Below are 15,628 nucleotides of genomic sequence, written 5' to 3'. Positions count from 1 at the left end.
GCCAGAAGAGGGCAGCATATTTCATTACAGATGGTTGTGAGCCACCATGTGGTTGCTGGGAATTGAACTCAGGACCTTTGGAAGTGTAGCCAGTGCTCTTAACCTCTGAGCCATCTCTCCAGCCCTTGTTTTACAGTCTTACAAGTCTGAATCCTCAGTAGACTTGCTGAAGGCAGTTCCCTTCCTAGAGGAACTGACCAAAATAAACTAACAAGTGATAACAATGTTAAAAATAAATCAGATGGTACCACTGGCAAGAGGTTCAGTCAAGAGCACTAGCTGCTCTCGCAGAGGACAGAGGTTCAATTCCCCGCACCTACATGGCAGTTCACAACTGCCTGTTAACTCCAGCTCCTGGATTTGGCACCCTCTTCTAAACCTCCCTGAGTACCTGTACACATGTGCACAAACTCCCACACAGACACACATATTTACAAATAATAAAAATAAAGTAAAAACTTTAAAAATAAATGAGACTTGCAAACACACAGTTCTTCCTATCTGTCAGGAACTGCCTTAAAGATTTTCCTTATATGCCTACGTAGACAAATACATAGGCTGAGAAGTGGTTGTAAACAAGACTCCTGGCCTCTGAACTGTATGGAGGTCAGAGGAAAATGATGCTGGAACTAAAGAAGAGGAGTAGAGATGGAAGAAGTGGGCAGGCTAGATATAGTTAGTGCTTGCTGGTTTGGCAAGAAGTAAAGAAGGCAGGGATGATCTCAAAGCAGTAAGGAAGCCTTCGGAGTAGTTTTACGTTAATAGGCCAAGCTTATCAGGCGGTATGGCCTCCCTTCTCTAGAAGGGGGTTCGGGCAGTTAGCTTGGAGGCACGTTAGCAAGGAAGATTCTGGTGGTTCCCTCTTCTCTACTGCCAGGACTGCTCACTGACAATCCTGGCCCGGCCCCTGCCACTTCCTTCTATACAATCTGTTATGTCTACTAGCGGTTCTAGGAGATTTTTTCGTCTTCTTTGCTAATGGTACATTTGTTGATGGTCCCCGAAGTTTTACGTCTAGAACTGCAGACAGGAATTGCACCAGTTACCCTAGGAGGGCGCGAGACGGAAGCGGAAGCAGCGGTGAGAGCTCCGGTGGCCCGGCGTCTAAGAACGGAAGCGGAAGTGGCGCCGCCGCCGGCCTGGCCTGGCCTGGCTGAGGGGAGGCGGAGGGCGGGCGGGTGCGATGGCGGAGGCCGGGCCACAGGCGCCGCCGCCCCCGGGTACTCCAAGCAGGCACGAGAAGAGTCTGGGGCTTCTCACCACCAAGTTCGTGTCGCTTCTGCAGGAAGCCAAGGACGGCGTGCTTGACCTCAAGCTGGTGCGGCCCGGGCTGAGGGGCGACCGGGGAGATGGTGGACCAGGCCTGGACCAGTAGCGGGAACCGCAGTCCTGCCCCCCTAGGTCCCCCAGCAGTCGGCCGCTAGCCGTGTGCTTTCTCACGGGCGAGAGGCGGGAGGCTGTTTTCATTCGCTCAAGCCACTGAGCGTCAGCTCTGTGTCTGAGTTGGGGCTGCAGGTGCTGGTCCTCGTGGCCCTTCGTGGCTAGCACAGGGAAACGAGCATCAGACTATCAGAACACAACTAAGCCAAGACTCTCCCCAACACACTGCTAGAGTGACTGGAAGGAACTCCAGGGGTGGGGCACAAGACTTACCCCCATCCCAGACTATAGGTATCGGGGTGCACACTTAAGAGCGGCGCTAGCGTTCTCCATTCTCTTCTGCTTGCCAGGCAGCCGACACTCTCGCTGTGCGCCAGAAACGGCGGATTTACGACATCACCAACGTGTTGGAAGGTATTGGTCTGATCGAGAAAAAGTCCAAGAACAGCATCCAGTGGAAGTGAGTAGGGATGTTAGGGAGGGCAAAAGTGTCCGGGCGTGGGAGGGTGGCTGTAGGAGAACAGAGGTATGGGACCTGGAGTTCTCAGCAGGTCCTCTCAGTCTCTCATTCCTCCGGTTCAGGGGTGTGGGGCCCGGTTGCAATACCCGGGAGATTGCCGACAAGCTGATTGAGCTCAAGGCAGAGATCGAGGAGCTGCAGCAGCGGGAGCAAGAGCTTGACCAGCACAAGGTGTGGGTGCAGCAGAGCATCCGGAATGTCACAGAGGACGTCCAGAACAGCTGATATCCTCTGGCAGGCCCTGCTCTGGGGAGTGGGCAAGGGACCCTCAGCTGGCTTTGCCCCGTGGGGCGCTGGGCCCTGTCTTTCTTGGGAGAATGATCCTGCAGCCCCTGGTTGGATTCAGACTTGAGACTCCCTTCTCTTCCAACCTTAGCCCTTGATCCTTACCCACTTGGACCCCAGGTTCCAGAACTTCCTCTGAGGGCTTGTGTGTCAGACAGCTGCTAAAACATTGGGTCTTCTGTGGTCTGCCATCTGGCACAATAAGAAAGTCATCCGCTGTTCTCCTTAACCCCCACACCTTGGCCTATGTGACCCACGAAGACATCTGCAGATGCTTTGCTGGTGAGCAGAGCCTGGGGAAGGGGAGACGAGGGTGGGGCTGGGCATCAGGTTCAGTGCTCAAGGAGAAGTTCATCTCCTAAGAGGGATCCTGGTACCTGCTTAAACAGAAGCCAGGCAGCCTCTCCATTTGAGAGCCACTGGAACTCTGGAGAGACCAGCAACACTGAGGGTACAAGCGTCCCGTGTGTCCCTGGGTTTGCTCTCATCAGCAGTGTTCTCTGAGTTTGGTTCTTAGACATGACAGAGGCACAGAGAAAAAGCAGAATGTGTATGTTTGTGTACAAGGGCCGGCAGCATCCATTTCCAGTCTGTAGTTAGTTCAGTCGCATTGTGTATATAGGAGCTATTCCTTTTTATATTCCGTCTTGTATCTTGGTCTTGGGAAAACTTGGTTAGATGTGTTTCCAGGGATCAACATATTTGAGAAGTGAAGTGCTACCTGTAGCTAGTGACCTCACTCCAGAATGTAACTGTACTTGAATACCAGCACTTGAAGGTAGAGGAGGCAGATCTGAGTTTGAGGTCAGACTGGTCTACGTTGCAAGTTAATAGCCAGAGCTATTAACACAAAAAAAACCCTGCCTTGAAAAAACAAAACTCTGTCTCAAAAGGAAGGAAAAAAAGAAGTGTGTTTGCACTGGATTTTCTGGTTACTGAGCATGAGTTTTTGGGGAGAAAAGAGTTTTAGCCCGGCCCATCACTCTGGGATGGTAGAGGTTTAATACTCAGTCTCCTAGAGACTGTGGCTTCTTGTCTTGCTCCAGTGAACAGACACTTCCTTTCCTAGCTCAGATTGAGCTCCTGGGCCCTGACCCATTCTCCTTGTGATTCTAGGAGACACCCTGCTTGCCATCCGGGCCCCATCAGGCACCAGTCTAGAGGTGCCCATCCCAGAGGTAGGTGCTCATCCCTGGAAGGCGGTGTCAACTGAGGGCAGATGCTGGCTGTGGAGCTTGATAAGTTCTGGGTGTGGCAGGTAGGGGGAGGCCTGGAGTTTGGGGTTATCTAGGTGGATTGGCAGACAGTCTGGCTCTCACCCAGCAAGCCATGCCTGCCTGCAATTTTACTTGTTCCCCATCTTCTGCACCCACCACCAGGGTCTCAATGGTCAGAAGAAGTACCAGATTCACTTAAAGAGCATGAGCGGCCCCATCGAGGTGTTGCTAGTGAACAAGGAGGCCTGGAGTTCGCCACCTGTGGCGGTGCCTGTACCTCCCCCTGAGGATCTGCTCCAGAGTCCACCTGCTGTTTCTACTCCTCCACCTCTGCCCAAGCCTGCCTTAGCTCAGCCCCAGGAAACCTCTCGTCCATGCAGTCCCCAGTTAACCACCCCCGCTCCTGTCCTTGGCAGCACTGAAGTCTCAGAGGTGGCAGGCCAGACAGCTGAGATTGCAGGTGAGACTCATGGTAAGATGTAATGAGTTATTCTGGAACCCGCAAGAAGGTGTCTGTGTTGTGGAGTACCGTCCTAAGAATTGGAATAGGCTGCCGGGCCCCCACTTAACTTTCCTTGTGAATATGCCGTTTTAAATTACTTTTTTCTTTTATTTATTTTTGAGGGGGAGGCATGCACAACATACACGTGGAGGTCAGGTCAGATGGCAACTTGAGAGACTGGTTCTCTCCTTTAATATGGGTTCTGGGGATCAAGCTCAGGTTATCAGGTTTATCCACAAGTGTCATTACTCACTGGGCCATCTCACTTGCCCTGAACATGCAAGAAAACAAGGAAGCTTTGACTATGTAAGGAGTGTTAGTAGGCAAGTTTATCCCAAATTAGACAGTATCCAATGGGTCCTGGCAACGTAACAAGTCTCCCTCCTCCCGGACCTTTGCTCTATCTTCAGTGATCTTTTCTAGATTGCTTCTTGTAACTAGTGGTGGCTAATTCTCTTTAGTTTTGTATACCAGCATTGTGGTCATTTTGGCCATAACATCTAGCCTAGCCAAGTTCTAGGGTCCATTTCCTGACTCCATGCGATTGGGTTTGGGGATATGTTTGCAGTGAGTGGTGGCCCTGGAACTGAAAACAAGGACAGTGGTGAGCTCAGCTCACTCTCACTGGGCCTGACAACATTGGACACTCGGCCTCTGCAGTCTTCTGCCCTCCTGGACAGCAGCAGCAGCAGCAGCAGCAGCAGCAGCAGCAGCAGCAGCAGTTCATCTGGACCCAACCCTTCTACCTCCTTTGAGCCCATCAAGGCAGACCCCACAGGTGGTGAGTACTTCCTGAGGGGTGAGGGCCAGCAGGGAAAGTCAGCTCAGTGCTTTATCAAACACACAGCTGGGAAATGCCCTTCCTTCTGACCCCTCTTCTCTGCCATCCAGACAAGGGTGTCTAGTCTCAGGTCAGGGCTGGTGCCTTTGCCCCCTCCCTAGAACTTCCATCACTGAGCCTCACTAATTGAGATTTGCCACTCTGTACTCACCTTGCCATTCGTGTTTCCTTGTCTAGATGCTTTTAGAAAGCACTCCATGTTCTCCTTGAGTCTGTTCTAAAGGATCTAGTCTGGTGCTTTCTTGGTCCCTGCTGATGTTCTTTCCTCCTTTGTCTTTACTCTCAGCTCTTGGCTTTTCTGCATCACTGGCTTAAACATTGGTACTTCCCATATCACACCTGGAGAGGGCCTCAGCTCTAGGGAGCTGATAATGGGTTTCAGCTTCTATGTAGTTCAGATATTTTACCCAGTCTCTACATCTCTATGTCTGATGTCCATGTTCTGCATCTCTGGTGGACACCTCCTTCTTGCATGTCTTCAGCTGAACCCTGCTCCCAACTTGACTTTCAAGTTCTGTGTGTACTCTTATCCCTGGCCCTAGTCACCAGACTTGAGACACCTCTGTCACCTCAGTTCCTGGTCCCTCTGCTGCCTGCCTTACATTGTCTAGGTCTGTGAAGCAACTCTTCTCATCCCTCTCGCATCCTCAGCACCCAGATAAGTGTGGGCCATCTTCACTCGAGATCTATAGTCATTCTTTCCTTTAAAACTTAAAAAAAATTTTTTTGTAATTTCATGCATATATACAATGTGTTTTTTTATTGTTGTCTTTTTGAGACAGGGTCTCTATGTAGTTGCGTCTGTCCTGGAAGTTGTTATGTAGACCAGGCGGCCTCTGCACCCTGAATGCTGGGATGGATGGCGTGTGCCACTACACCCAGTTCTATGTAGTGTATTTTGATCATTTCCAATCCAGATCTCCCCCTTCATCCTCCTAGTTCTTCCTCTTCCATTTTCATCTCTTTTATATCCCATTCATTCTAGTTAGTGCTACATGCAAGCACAGATCCAAAGAAAAAGTGACTCCCCCTTTCCCAGCTAGTTGGCTGGCTTGATCTCATGTGGGTAACCATATCTGCTTGTGAATTCATGAATATCGCGACATTGTTAAATCCATAACCAGCATTCACAGCACTTCTGCATTCCGTGATGTGTACATTCCTTTCATACCTCCTTCAGCAATGTTCCCTGAACCCTGGGCCGAGCACTCAACCAGTTCTCAGTACTTTGATGAGCTATGAGTTTCTGCATTGACTCCTGCCCATTTTCTCTGATCAACATAGAAGCATAAAAGTTTAGGAGATGGTTTGATGATATGCCTATTTTGCAAAGCAATAGGAGTAAGTTCCCCGCCTACGAGCTATGATCTCTCCAGCCATGGGCCTTTGACAAGGTTTACAGTACCTTCAAATCTAAGCAAAAGGGGCTTGGTTATCCCGGTAAGAGTTATGTCCTGGTAGGTTGGTATTATACCTTGTAGAGCTATTGCCTGGTAAACCAATTAAAAGCATCCTTTCCTTTACTCTTACTAATGGAATGACCTTTCTTCAATGCAGTCCTGACTGGTATTTCTCAGTTTGTAAGTATGTCTGGGATATTGCTCAGTGGTAGAATGCTTGCTAAGCATGTCTGAGACGTGTTCCATCACCAACACCACAAAGTACTGGGGATGAAGAGTTTGTACATATATGTTCTTCCATGGAGTTGGTTCTTTTCATCCACTTTAATGTGGGCTCCAGAGATTGGAGTTAGTTGGGCAGTCATGCTTTAAGACAAGCACTTGGATTCACTCAACTATCTCACTGGCCTCCCAAAATCTGTTTAAAATTATTTGTATGCTGGGCAGTGATGGTGGTGCACACTTTGAATCCCAACATTCAGGAGGCAGAGGCAGGTGGATCTCTGTGAGATTGAGGCCAGCCTGGTCTACAAAGTGAGTTCCAGGATAGCCGAGGGTACACAGAGAAACCCTGTCTCAAAAAAAAAAGAAAAAGAAAAACCCTGAAAAGAGAGAGTGTGTGTATACATGCCCTCAGAGACCAGAAGAGGGCATTGAATCCCCTGGAACTAGAATTACAGGTTGTGAACTGCCTGTTGTGGGCGCTAGAAACCAAACTCAGGACCTCTAGAAGAGCAGGGAGCCCTCTTAACCACTAAGCCACCTCTCCAGCCCTAACAACCATCATGGTCTGCTCAGGTTTCTTTTCCTTTCAATTCCCATGTTTGTCCTCCCAGTCAGAGGTCTGAAGTAGATTCGTCACACTAGCACTACCCTCTGTCAACATGTTTTCTTGTCTCAGCACAGAGCAGGTACCCAGGAAGGCTGGAGTGGATGGGGACTCTTCTCTCAGAGAAGGTGTGCACCCACAGCTCAGAAAGCAATTGGAGTTTTGCAGTGTCTCTGAGTTTTGTTTTGTTGTTTTTTGAGACAGGGTTTCTCTATAACAACCCTGGCTGTCCTGGGACCAGGCTGGCCTCAAACTTACAGAGATCCACCTGTTTCTGCCTCCCAAGTGCTGGGATTAAAGGCATATACCATCACCACCCGGCATGTCTCTGAGTTAGAATGGCTGTGCTTGTCACCTGCACTGGGCCTTTGGTAGCCTTGGCTCAGCACTGAGGAATTTAGGTCAGCAGACAAGACACCTGTACCTCGGTAGGACCAACATTTCCTCAGCTGTGTGGAGCTCTGGGGTTTAATGATTCATGACTTGAAGAAAGCTGGACTGTAGTAGGACCCAGCTGAACCTCCTTTGAGCTTAGTTTTCTTCTTTTTCAGTTCTGGATCTCCCCAAAGAGCTGTCAGAAATTTTCGACCCCACACGAGGTAGGCTGTGTTCCTCCTTTGAAATGAATGTAGGGGAGTAAGGAACATAATTTTGAGTTCTCTTCTAAGGGTGGTGTTGTTCTGGGTATCCTAGAAAAAGGGCGAGGCTCCTTCCTAATGGATGTGTGGGGTGGGGGTTTTCGTCTATTGGGTTTGGTGGGTGGAGAGGTGAGAGCCAGAATCTGAGTGAATTGTGTTCATTCCCAGAGTGCATGAGCTCTGAGCTGCTGGAGGAATTGATGTCTTCAGAAGGTGGGTAGCCCAGGAGGATGGGGAGAGCTCTGAGCAGGGGGTGGGTGACTGCTGGGGGTTTTGGCCTAAGACCTCAGCCTAATGCTCTCTGCAGTGTTTGCCCCCCTCCTCCGACTTTCTCCACCTCCCGGAGACCACGATTACATCTACAACCTGGATGAGAGTGAAGGTGTCTGTGATCTTTTTGATGTTCCTGTTCTCAACCTCTGACATGTCCTGTGCAGCTGCAACCCAGACTGTCTGGGCTGGGAGCCACTTATGCCCCAACCCCCAACCCCAGCTGAGAGAGCCCCTGACTCTTGGCTTCCTCAGCCTTCCCCAGTTGCTCAGTTCCGTCCATGCTACCATGTCTCGCACTGGCACTTGTGCTGTGCTAGCAGAGCAAGGGAGAGAGCTTAGCCCTCTCTACATGGAGCCCAAAATGTTTGCCTTTTCTTTTCTGAAGCCGTCCTCAGCTGGGCACAGCTGCCACCCAGTGGCACATCTGCTCTGTTCCTTTCAGCCACTCTTCTCCTAAGGAGGAGGGAAAGCGGGTGAAGCTGGGTAGTTGCCAGCTGCCAGCCTAACTTCCTTTCCCACCTGCTCACCCTGCAGCTTCTGAGCCTCTCATGTGTTCCTTTCTGCTGTGCCCCGAGTCCTGGAACTCGGCCTTGGTGGAGGGGGTTAATAAGGAATTGATGTGTCTAGCTAGGAATCTGGGTGGGCTGGTCCCTGAAGAGTGGCCCAGTCTCCTTCTACCCCATACTCCCTCCCTCCCTTCTGTTTATTCACTTACCCTCATCTAGAGCCATTTGCAGAGATTTAGAAAGATTTACAGTAACGAATGGATTCCTATATAAAGATTATTTTTATACTTTTTTCAGCAAAAGGAAATTGTAATATTTGTACAGCATCCAAGTGAATAAAGACATGCCTAAGGCTATCTCTGATCTGGTTCTTTGGGGCCCCTCCCTGGGACTGCTGGGTTGTAGCTAGGACTGGATGGGTCACCTTACTGGAATGGGAGGTGTGGCCACTGTGTGGGAGCCTGCCCTCCCAGTCTCCACCGGCTACACCTTGGCGAGGGGCGGGGCCGGGCCTTCTCAGTGGGGCGGAACGGGTCAGGGCAGGCTGGGTCCTACCCTCCTACCCCAGAGATTAACCCGGAACTAACAGGCTCCTTTGGGAAGGGCCTCGGAGCCAAATCAAAAGTGGGAACCTGAACCGTGGATGCAGGCCACCGAAGCCAGACTTTAGACGGAGGGAGATCCTCCTAGCCCGCAGACGAGGTGCACCCTCGGCGGGAGGTGGCACGTTTGTGCAAAGTGCCAGCGGCCACAGCGGCAGGACTATGGCGCCCCAGAAGAACGTGGTGAAGATCGCCGTTCAGAAGCCTGACGCCATCCCACAGCTTATCCAGCTAGACCAGGTCAATGGGACTGTCCGAAAGCCACCTCCCACTTCTGGGTTGTTCCTCTTCCCTCAGGCCAGCCCAGCCCACCCCTCTTAAAAGTCCCTCATCCCAACTCCTTACCATAGCGCCTAGAGTGACAACTCCACTTGCAGGCAAAGCCCCTGGCCACTGTGCTGAAGGAGGTGTGCGACGCGTAAGTGCCGCAGGCCCGGGCAAAGGTGGGGGAGGGCAGGGACAGGTAGGAGAGGCAACCCTGGACTTTTCTCGCTGAGCTTCCTGCCCCACAGGTGGAACGTGCCTCACTCCGAGAGCTATGCCCTGAAGTTTGCTGATGGGCACAAGAGATACATCACAGAGAATGTGAGCCCCCTCCCAGCCCCACCCTACACAGGGCCCCTTTAGCCCACCTGGGTTTGATTCAATATATTTATTCTCCCTGCTCTGAATGTGAGCTTGTACTGACCCCCAACAGATGACCCAATTGACCATTTCCCAGACCCCTCTTTAACTTCACTCCTTTCTGCTGTTTCCTCCAGAACCGCACCGAGATCAAGAATGGAAGCATCCTGTGCCTCAGCACTGCCCCAGTAATGCCCCTTTCAACCCTCTTCTCCTCCGCTGGGTCCCTCTGCTGCCTAGGGGTCCCTTTGCTGCCTAGTGGTCTCTGCGGTGGGTCTGGAGGTCCCAGCTCCTTAGTGCTCCACCTAGTGGACACCCAGACCCTCACACTTCCAGCAACATTCTTGTCTAACCACTTCAATCTCTACTGCTCCTGCTAGGACCTGGAGGCCCAGCAGCTGCTGGGTGGGCTGCAGAGTACAAATCGTGACGTGTGCTATCAAGCCCTGAAAAACCTGGTCCCGCTGGCCTCAGACATGACCTTTGCCCAGGAGGTCATCAGCCGTGATGGGCTTCAGAAACTAAGCACCATCATCGAAAATGGGGATGAGTGAGCACAGGGCTGTCTGTGGTGGACTGGGGAACATAGCAGGACTTGGGAATCTTGGTCTGATCCTACTCATCCCCATGTTCTCTGCAGCCTAGGGGAGATGCTGGCCCTTGGTCTAAGGGCTTTCCTGGAGCTCATGGAACACGGTGTGGTGTCCTGGGAGACACTCAGCATCCCCTTTGTCAGGAAGGTGTGTGTCCTCTTCCAGGGGCAGTGGAGCAGTGCCCGTATCCAGCCCTCATGAGTTGGCACTGACACCCTCTATGCCTTACAGGTGGTATCTTACGTGAACATGAACCTGATGGATGCCTCTGTGCAGCCCTTGGCCCTCAGGCTGTTGGAGAGTGTGACTTTGAGCAGCCCTGCCCTGGGCCAGCTGGTGAAGAGTGAGGTACCATTGGATAGGCTGCTGGTGCACCTGCAAGTGTAAGCCTCCAGGGTACAGAATGAACAGGGGAAGCAGAACTGGACTCCGGATGTACAGTTGAGCCTGTTCCTCTTCTCGCCGTAGGATGAACCAACAGCTGCAAACCAAGGCTATGGCATTGCTGACAGCCCTGCTGCAGGGGGCCAGCTCTGCTGAACGCCAGGTGAGTGCTCTGTCCGGGGTGACAGAATGGGAAACAGCAGCTGGTGGCTGCTGTGCTCCAGCTAAGAGCGGAATCCTCTGAACCCCCTTCTCACCCGCTGCAGCACATGCTTGACTACCTATGGCAGAGGAATCTTCGCCAGTTCATCTACAAGGTGGGACGGGGCAGGCCCGGGAGACCCTCTCGCCGGTCCTCCTTTCCCAGGGAGTCTTACTCAAGCCTGGCTGTTTTCCAGAACATCATCCACAGTGCAGCACCCATGGGTGATGAGATGGCTCACCACCTGTATGTGCTGCAGGCTCTTACGCTAGGGTTGCTGGAGCCACGCATGCGGACACCACTTGACCCCTACAGCCAGGTGCACAGAGGTACAAAGGCTGGAGGGTTCCCTAGAATTTTGTTTTGAACCTGTGATCTTGACACGCTTCTCCCCATTGGCTTCAGGAACAGCGGGAGCAACTGCAGGCCCTGCGCCATGCAGCCTTTGAGCCAGAGGGGGAGTCCTCTGGCACAGGGCTGAGTGCTGACCGCCGCCGTTCTCTCTGTGTCCGAGAGTTCCGAAAGCTAGGCTTCTCTGTGAGTGACCCCTTCCTTAGTTCCCAGACTTCCACCCAGGCTGCAGTTATTCTAGGACCGTGGCCCTTCCTGAGCTGCCTGCATTCTCATCTCTAGAACAGCAACCCAGCCCAGGACCTGGAACGTGTGCCCCCAGGCCTACTGGCCCTGGACAATATGCTCTACTTCTCCAGACATGCACCTAGTGCATACAGTCGGGTTAGTAACAGAATGGGGCACCAGGGGTGGCAGCAGCCCAGATGCATCAGGGCCTCCATGGAGATCCTGTTCCCGTTCTCTATTCCCACTGCCTTAGTTTGTGCTGGAGAACAGTAGCCGAGAGGACAAGCATGAATGCCCCTTTGCCCAGAGCAGCATCCAGCTGACAGTGTTGCTGTGTGAGCTGCTCCATGTTGGGGAGCCTTGTGAGTTGAGCTAGATCCAGTGTATTTGGGGTCAGGGGACGGAAGGGCAGAGAGGGCCAGGGGCTGTAGACACTTTCTCCCTGAGCCCCTCCTGCCCCCCCGCTCCAGGCTCCGAGACTGCCCAGGACTTCTCACCCATGTTCTTCAGCCAAGACCATAGTTTCCATGAGCTCTTCTGTGTGGCTATCCAGCTGCTGAATAAAACCTGGAAGGAAATGCGGGCAACACAGGAGGATTTTGACAAGGTGGGTGGGGTGGAGGCAGCAGGGCCAGGGGGTGCTTCTGGAAAGGGGTCTTGAGCACAGGTCCTATACTGAGTTTGTGGGATCCTAGGTAATGCAAGTGGTTCGGGAGCAGCTAGCCCGGACGCTGGCACTGAAGCCCACCTCCCTGGAACTCTTCCGAACCAAAGTGAATGCTCTCACCTACGGGGAGGTGCTGAGACTGCGGCAGACAGAACGGCTGCACCAGGAGGGCACTCTGGCCCCTCCTATACTGTGAGTCTCAGTCCCCACCTTCCTCAATGCCCTGTGGACCATGCTCCAGCTCACCCTGGTGAATGACTCCCACTCTCCAACCAGGGAGTTGCGGGAGAAGCTAAAGCCAGAGCTCATAAGCCTGATCCGCCAGCAGCGTTTGCTCCGACTCTGTGAGGGAATGCTCTTCCGCAAGATCAGCAGCCGGAGACGCCAGGGTCTCTGAATGGGCTAAAGGTGTTGTGGGGTGGGGGGTGTTTGTGTTCAGAGCCCCCCTCATCACTCCTCTCTTCCCTTTTCGGCAGACAAGCTGTGGTTCTGCTGTTTATCTCCTAACCACAAAGTGTTGCAGTATGGGGATGTGGAGGAGGGTGCCAACCCACCCGCCCTGGAGAGTCTACCTGAGCAGCGTAAGGAGGGAAGGGCTTGGGCTCCTACACCTGTTCTCCCTCTCCCTAGATGCCCCTTATCTTGGGTCAGCCTTGGGCCACAGTGGTCAGCCAAATCTTCTTTCTACAGTCCCTGTGGCAGACATCAGGGCACTCCTGATGGGCAAGGACTGCCCCCATGTCCGGGAGAAGGGCTCTGGGAAGCAGAACAAGGTGACTGCGGTAGGGTCAGAGGCTACGCCCCCTCCTATCCCACTCTGTTTGTTCCCTACTCAGTGTCCTTGCTCCCACTTTCCTAGGACCTCTATGAGTTGGCTTTCTCCATCAGCTATGACCATGGGGAGGAAGAAGCATTCCTTAACTTCATTGCCCCTTCCAAGCGGGATGTAAGTTTCTGGGCTACGCTGTTGGGTAGATGGGCAGAGGGAACAGATAAGCAGGCACTGAGTTGGCCCTGTTCATCCCTAGTTCTACCTGTGGACAGATGGGCTAAATGCCCTGCTGGGCAGCACCATGGGCAGTGAGCAGACTCGGCTAGACCTGGAGCAGCTGCTTACTATGGAGACCAAGTTGCGCTTGTTGGAACTGGAGAATGTGCCCATTCCTGAGCAGCCTCCCCCAGTACCCCCGCCCCCTACCAATTTTAACTTCTGCTATGACTTCAGCATCACTGAGCCTTGACTGAAGTTGGCCATGGGCCACAGCTGCTGCTGCTATGGCAGCCACAGAGAGGGGTGAAAGTCACAGACAACCTGACCAGCAGAGCCTCTAGCAAAAATAAAGTTAGCTTGACTTGTAAGTATGTGTCACATCAGCTCTGAACCTGGGGGCCAAGACTGTTGATAAACACAGGCATGTCTTCAAACATAGTAAATGGTGTAAGGGGCACCAGGTAAGACCACATGCTCGGGACAGCTAGCTACCTTTGGAAAGCTGGTGTTGGGTGGAAACCAATAAGGACTATTGCTCTTCTTGAAATAAGTCCTTAGCGTCCCCAGTTCTGGACATGAAGAGAGGGATGACCTGCCATCTGAGGTAGCAGCCAAAGGAGAGACTGGGATGTGGGCCAACTGAAAAGAGAAGTACCAGGGCAGGACACATTGCCCCAGATGGATACCTTCCTAGGCAAAAGCAATAGAGTCTGTCTGGAAGCCATGCTTTCAGAAGGCGCCTGACAGTCGGCTCTCATTCCCAAGACTGCTTGGCCCTCCCTTGTTCTATGTGGGATGTGGAAACCTTTGGTGAGAGGCATGAGGGAGAGACGCACAGCTGAAGAAGGCTGTTAAATCCAAAGGGGTAATCTGCACAGAGAATCGTGATCTAACCATGATTATACGTGAGGTAGTCACAGACAAGCCAGAGTCTGTGTGGGCAGAAGTGCTGAGACATGGTGGGTCCATCTGGAGTCACAAACTCCAAGCCCCTAAGACAAATAATTCAGTAATCGAGGGGTCCATAGGGTAGGCTGAAAGCTACCACTACCCTGAATAACTTCTATATACTATTCATTACTCCTCAAATACTGTGTTTAACATGCTATTCACCAACGTTGTGCCTTAAAATTGATTAAATGGCTGGCCCTGGGGGGCAGGGGGACAAAACAAAACTACATTTCCCGTCTTCAGAGTATCCATGCTTGGACACAGAGCCTTGCTACTACACTTAGAAGAGACTTTCAACTTTAAGGTAGAAATGGAGGGTGGGGTCCCAGTTGCAGTTAGTGTCCCAATACAGTCAGTTCTCCGTACCTTCAGTTACTTGTCTATGCCACCACCACCTTGGCAATAACCCCCTGACTTCTGGCTTCTAGTCTTACTTCTCTAATCATTTCAACAGCTGCCATTCCAGTATTGCAAATTTAATGTGATTATATGCTCATACATATACCCTGTGGTGGTTTGAATGAGAATGGCCCTCATGGGCTCATGTGTTTGAATGCTTGGTCCCAGTTAGTGGAACTGATTGTGAGGGATTAGGAGGTGTAGCAATGTTGGAGGGGGTATGTATGCACTAGGAGTGGGCTTTGAAGTTTCAAAAGCCCATACCAGGTGCAATCTAGCTTCCTCTCTGCCTGTGGATAGGGAAGTAAGATCTTAGCTACTGCTCCAGCGCCATGTCTGCCTGTCAGTATACCCCCCACCATGATGGTCATGGACTAACCCTCTGCAACTGTAAGCAAGCCCCTCCCCATTAAATACCTTCCTTTATGAGTGCCTTGGTCATAATATTTCATTACAGCAATAGAACAGTAACTAAGACACATCCTATATTGTTCAATAGCTCACTACTGTTCTATTGCCATGGTTACCATGATTGAGTACTGAATGGAACTGCCAAGTTGTATAGGCATGTTTTAGTCCTTCTGTTTTGTCTTCAGAGTTCCTGTTACCAAGCTAGCATCCTCCCTGTATCTAATCAGGGCCTACATACACCCTTCCATACCAGAACCAGCTCCAGTCTGTCCATCTGACCTCTATGCCCCTTTTGCCATTTTCACTGCCTTGATGTCTTCCTTGACCCTCTAAGTTCATTGCTACCCTAGGTTCCTTGCCCCCGGTGCCAATTCTCTGTTCATGCATCTCCTGCATACCAGACTGTCCCTGCCTACTGGCTTATTTACCTCCCTATCTAATTTGGTGATTGGGAGAACAATGACACATCTGAATTCCAACTTGAAGCCCAGTGGCTGCAGGTACTCAGCACAGACTAGCTGTTTCTAGAACCGATAAACAGACAGACACACAGAGGATCAACTGCATGGACCACCCCAGAGCTGCTATTGAGTCAATGGCACTGATTAGAAGGTTTGGACTATATGACCACCTGTGACCCTCCTACTCAGAGATGCTGTCTTATTTCTTATCCTACTCCAAGACAGCACAAGAATCTAGTAACGGCTGCTTCCAGGTCTGGTTAGGACCAGTGCCTGTGTAGCAGGGCATGTCCAGAAGTGCTGGGAAGGCCTCCAAAATTTCCCATGTGGAGGAGTCAGTGTGGGGCATCTGACCATCTCTGAGATGGTCAAC

The 15,628-nt window shown here is 51.7% G+C and overlaps 2 protein-coding genes across 5 annotated transcripts; both read left to right on the top strand.

Moving 5' to 3' along the window:
• The first annotated feature begins 1,134 nt into the window (after positions 1-1,134).
• On the top strand, positions 1,135-8,747 carry E2f4 (E2F transcription factor 4). Of its 2 annotated transcripts, none has more exons than XM_087900275.1 (10): positions 1,135-1,318; positions 1,731-1,840; positions 1,963-2,124; positions 2,424-2,467; positions 3,302-3,363; positions 3,565-3,874; positions 4,473-4,685; positions 7,526-7,573; positions 7,781-7,825; positions 7,920-8,747. In XM_087900275.1, the coding sequence occupies exons 1-10, from the start codon at positions 1,184-1,186 to the stop codon at positions 8,033-8,035; spliced, it is 1,245 nt and encodes a 414-aa protein (XP_087756401.1). In that variant the 5' UTR covers positions 1,135-1,183; the 3' UTR covers positions 8,036-8,747. The 2 variants fall into 2 exon arrangements, with proteins under 2 accessions (XP_087756401.1, XP_087756402.1); XM_087900276.1 differs by having other exon boundaries at positions 1,137-1,318; positions 3,565-3,862.
• Positions 8,748-8,898: 151 nt separating this feature from the next.
• On the top strand, positions 8,899-13,401 carry Elmo3 (engulfment and cell motility 3). Of its 3 annotated transcripts, none has more exons than XM_048437142.3 (20): positions 8,903-9,233; positions 9,371-9,411; positions 9,506-9,578; positions 9,755-9,805; positions 9,998-10,167; positions 10,258-10,357; positions 10,442-10,593; positions 10,679-10,757; positions 10,861-10,911; positions 10,993-11,115; positions 11,202-11,333; positions 11,430-11,531; positions 11,629-11,737; positions 11,846-11,982; positions 12,071-12,234; positions 12,319-12,431; positions 12,519-12,623; positions 12,733-12,815; positions 12,902-12,988; positions 13,071-13,401. In XM_048437142.3, the coding sequence occupies exons 1-20, from the start codon at positions 9,156-9,158 to the stop codon at positions 13,281-13,283; spliced, it is 2,163 nt and encodes a 720-aa protein (XP_048293099.1). In that variant the 5' UTR covers positions 8,903-9,155; the 3' UTR covers positions 13,284-13,401. The 3 variants fall into 3 exon arrangements, with proteins under 3 accessions (XP_085537808.1, XP_048293099.1, XP_087756397.1); XM_087900271.1 differs by having other exon boundaries at positions 8,906-9,233; positions 9,344-9,411; XM_085681682.2 differs by having other exon boundaries at positions 8,899-9,233; positions 10,861-11,115.
• Positions 13,402-15,628: the final 2,227 nt, after the last annotated feature.

This window comes from Myodes glareolus, chromosome 22 (genome assembly GCF_982192425.1).
Source record: "Myodes glareolus chromosome 22, mMyoGla1.1, whole genome shotgun sequence".
NCBI classification, from domain to species: domain Eukaryota; kingdom Metazoa; phylum Chordata; class Mammalia; order Rodentia; family Cricetidae; genus Myodes; species Myodes glareolus.
This window is presented reverse-complemented; position numbering and strand designations above follow the sequence as displayed.

What these genes read in the sequence shown, in the direction of transcription:
- Elmo3 (XM_085681682.2), top strand. Translation starts at nt 9,156, where the DNA reads ATGGCGCCCCAGAAGAACGTGGTGAAGATCGCCGTTCAGAAGCCTGAC. An exon ending in CTGCTGGTGCACCTGCAAGT is followed by an intron (nt 10,594 to 10,678) that starts GTAAGCCTCCAG and finishes TTCTCGCCGTAG; the next exon opens with GATGAACCAACAGCTGCAAA. An exon ending in TCCGAAAGCTAGGCTTCTCT is followed by an intron (nt 11,334 to 11,429) that starts GTGAGTGACCCC and finishes TCTCATCTCTAG; the next exon opens with AACAGCAACCCAGCCCAGGA.
- E2f4 (XM_087900275.1), top strand. Translation starts at nt 1,184, where the DNA reads ATGGCGGAGGCCGGGCCACAGGCGCCGCCGCCCCCGGGTACTCCAAGC. An exon ending in TAGAGGTGCCCATCCCAGAG is followed by an intron (nt 3,364 to 3,564) that starts GTAGGTGCTCAT and finishes ACCCACCACCAG; the next exon opens with GGTCTCAATGGTCAGAAGAA. An exon ending in GGAATTGATGTCTTCAGAAG is followed by an intron (nt 7,826 to 7,919) that starts GTGGGTAGCCCA and finishes TGCTCTCTGCAG; the next exon opens with TGTTTGCCCCCCTCCTCCGA.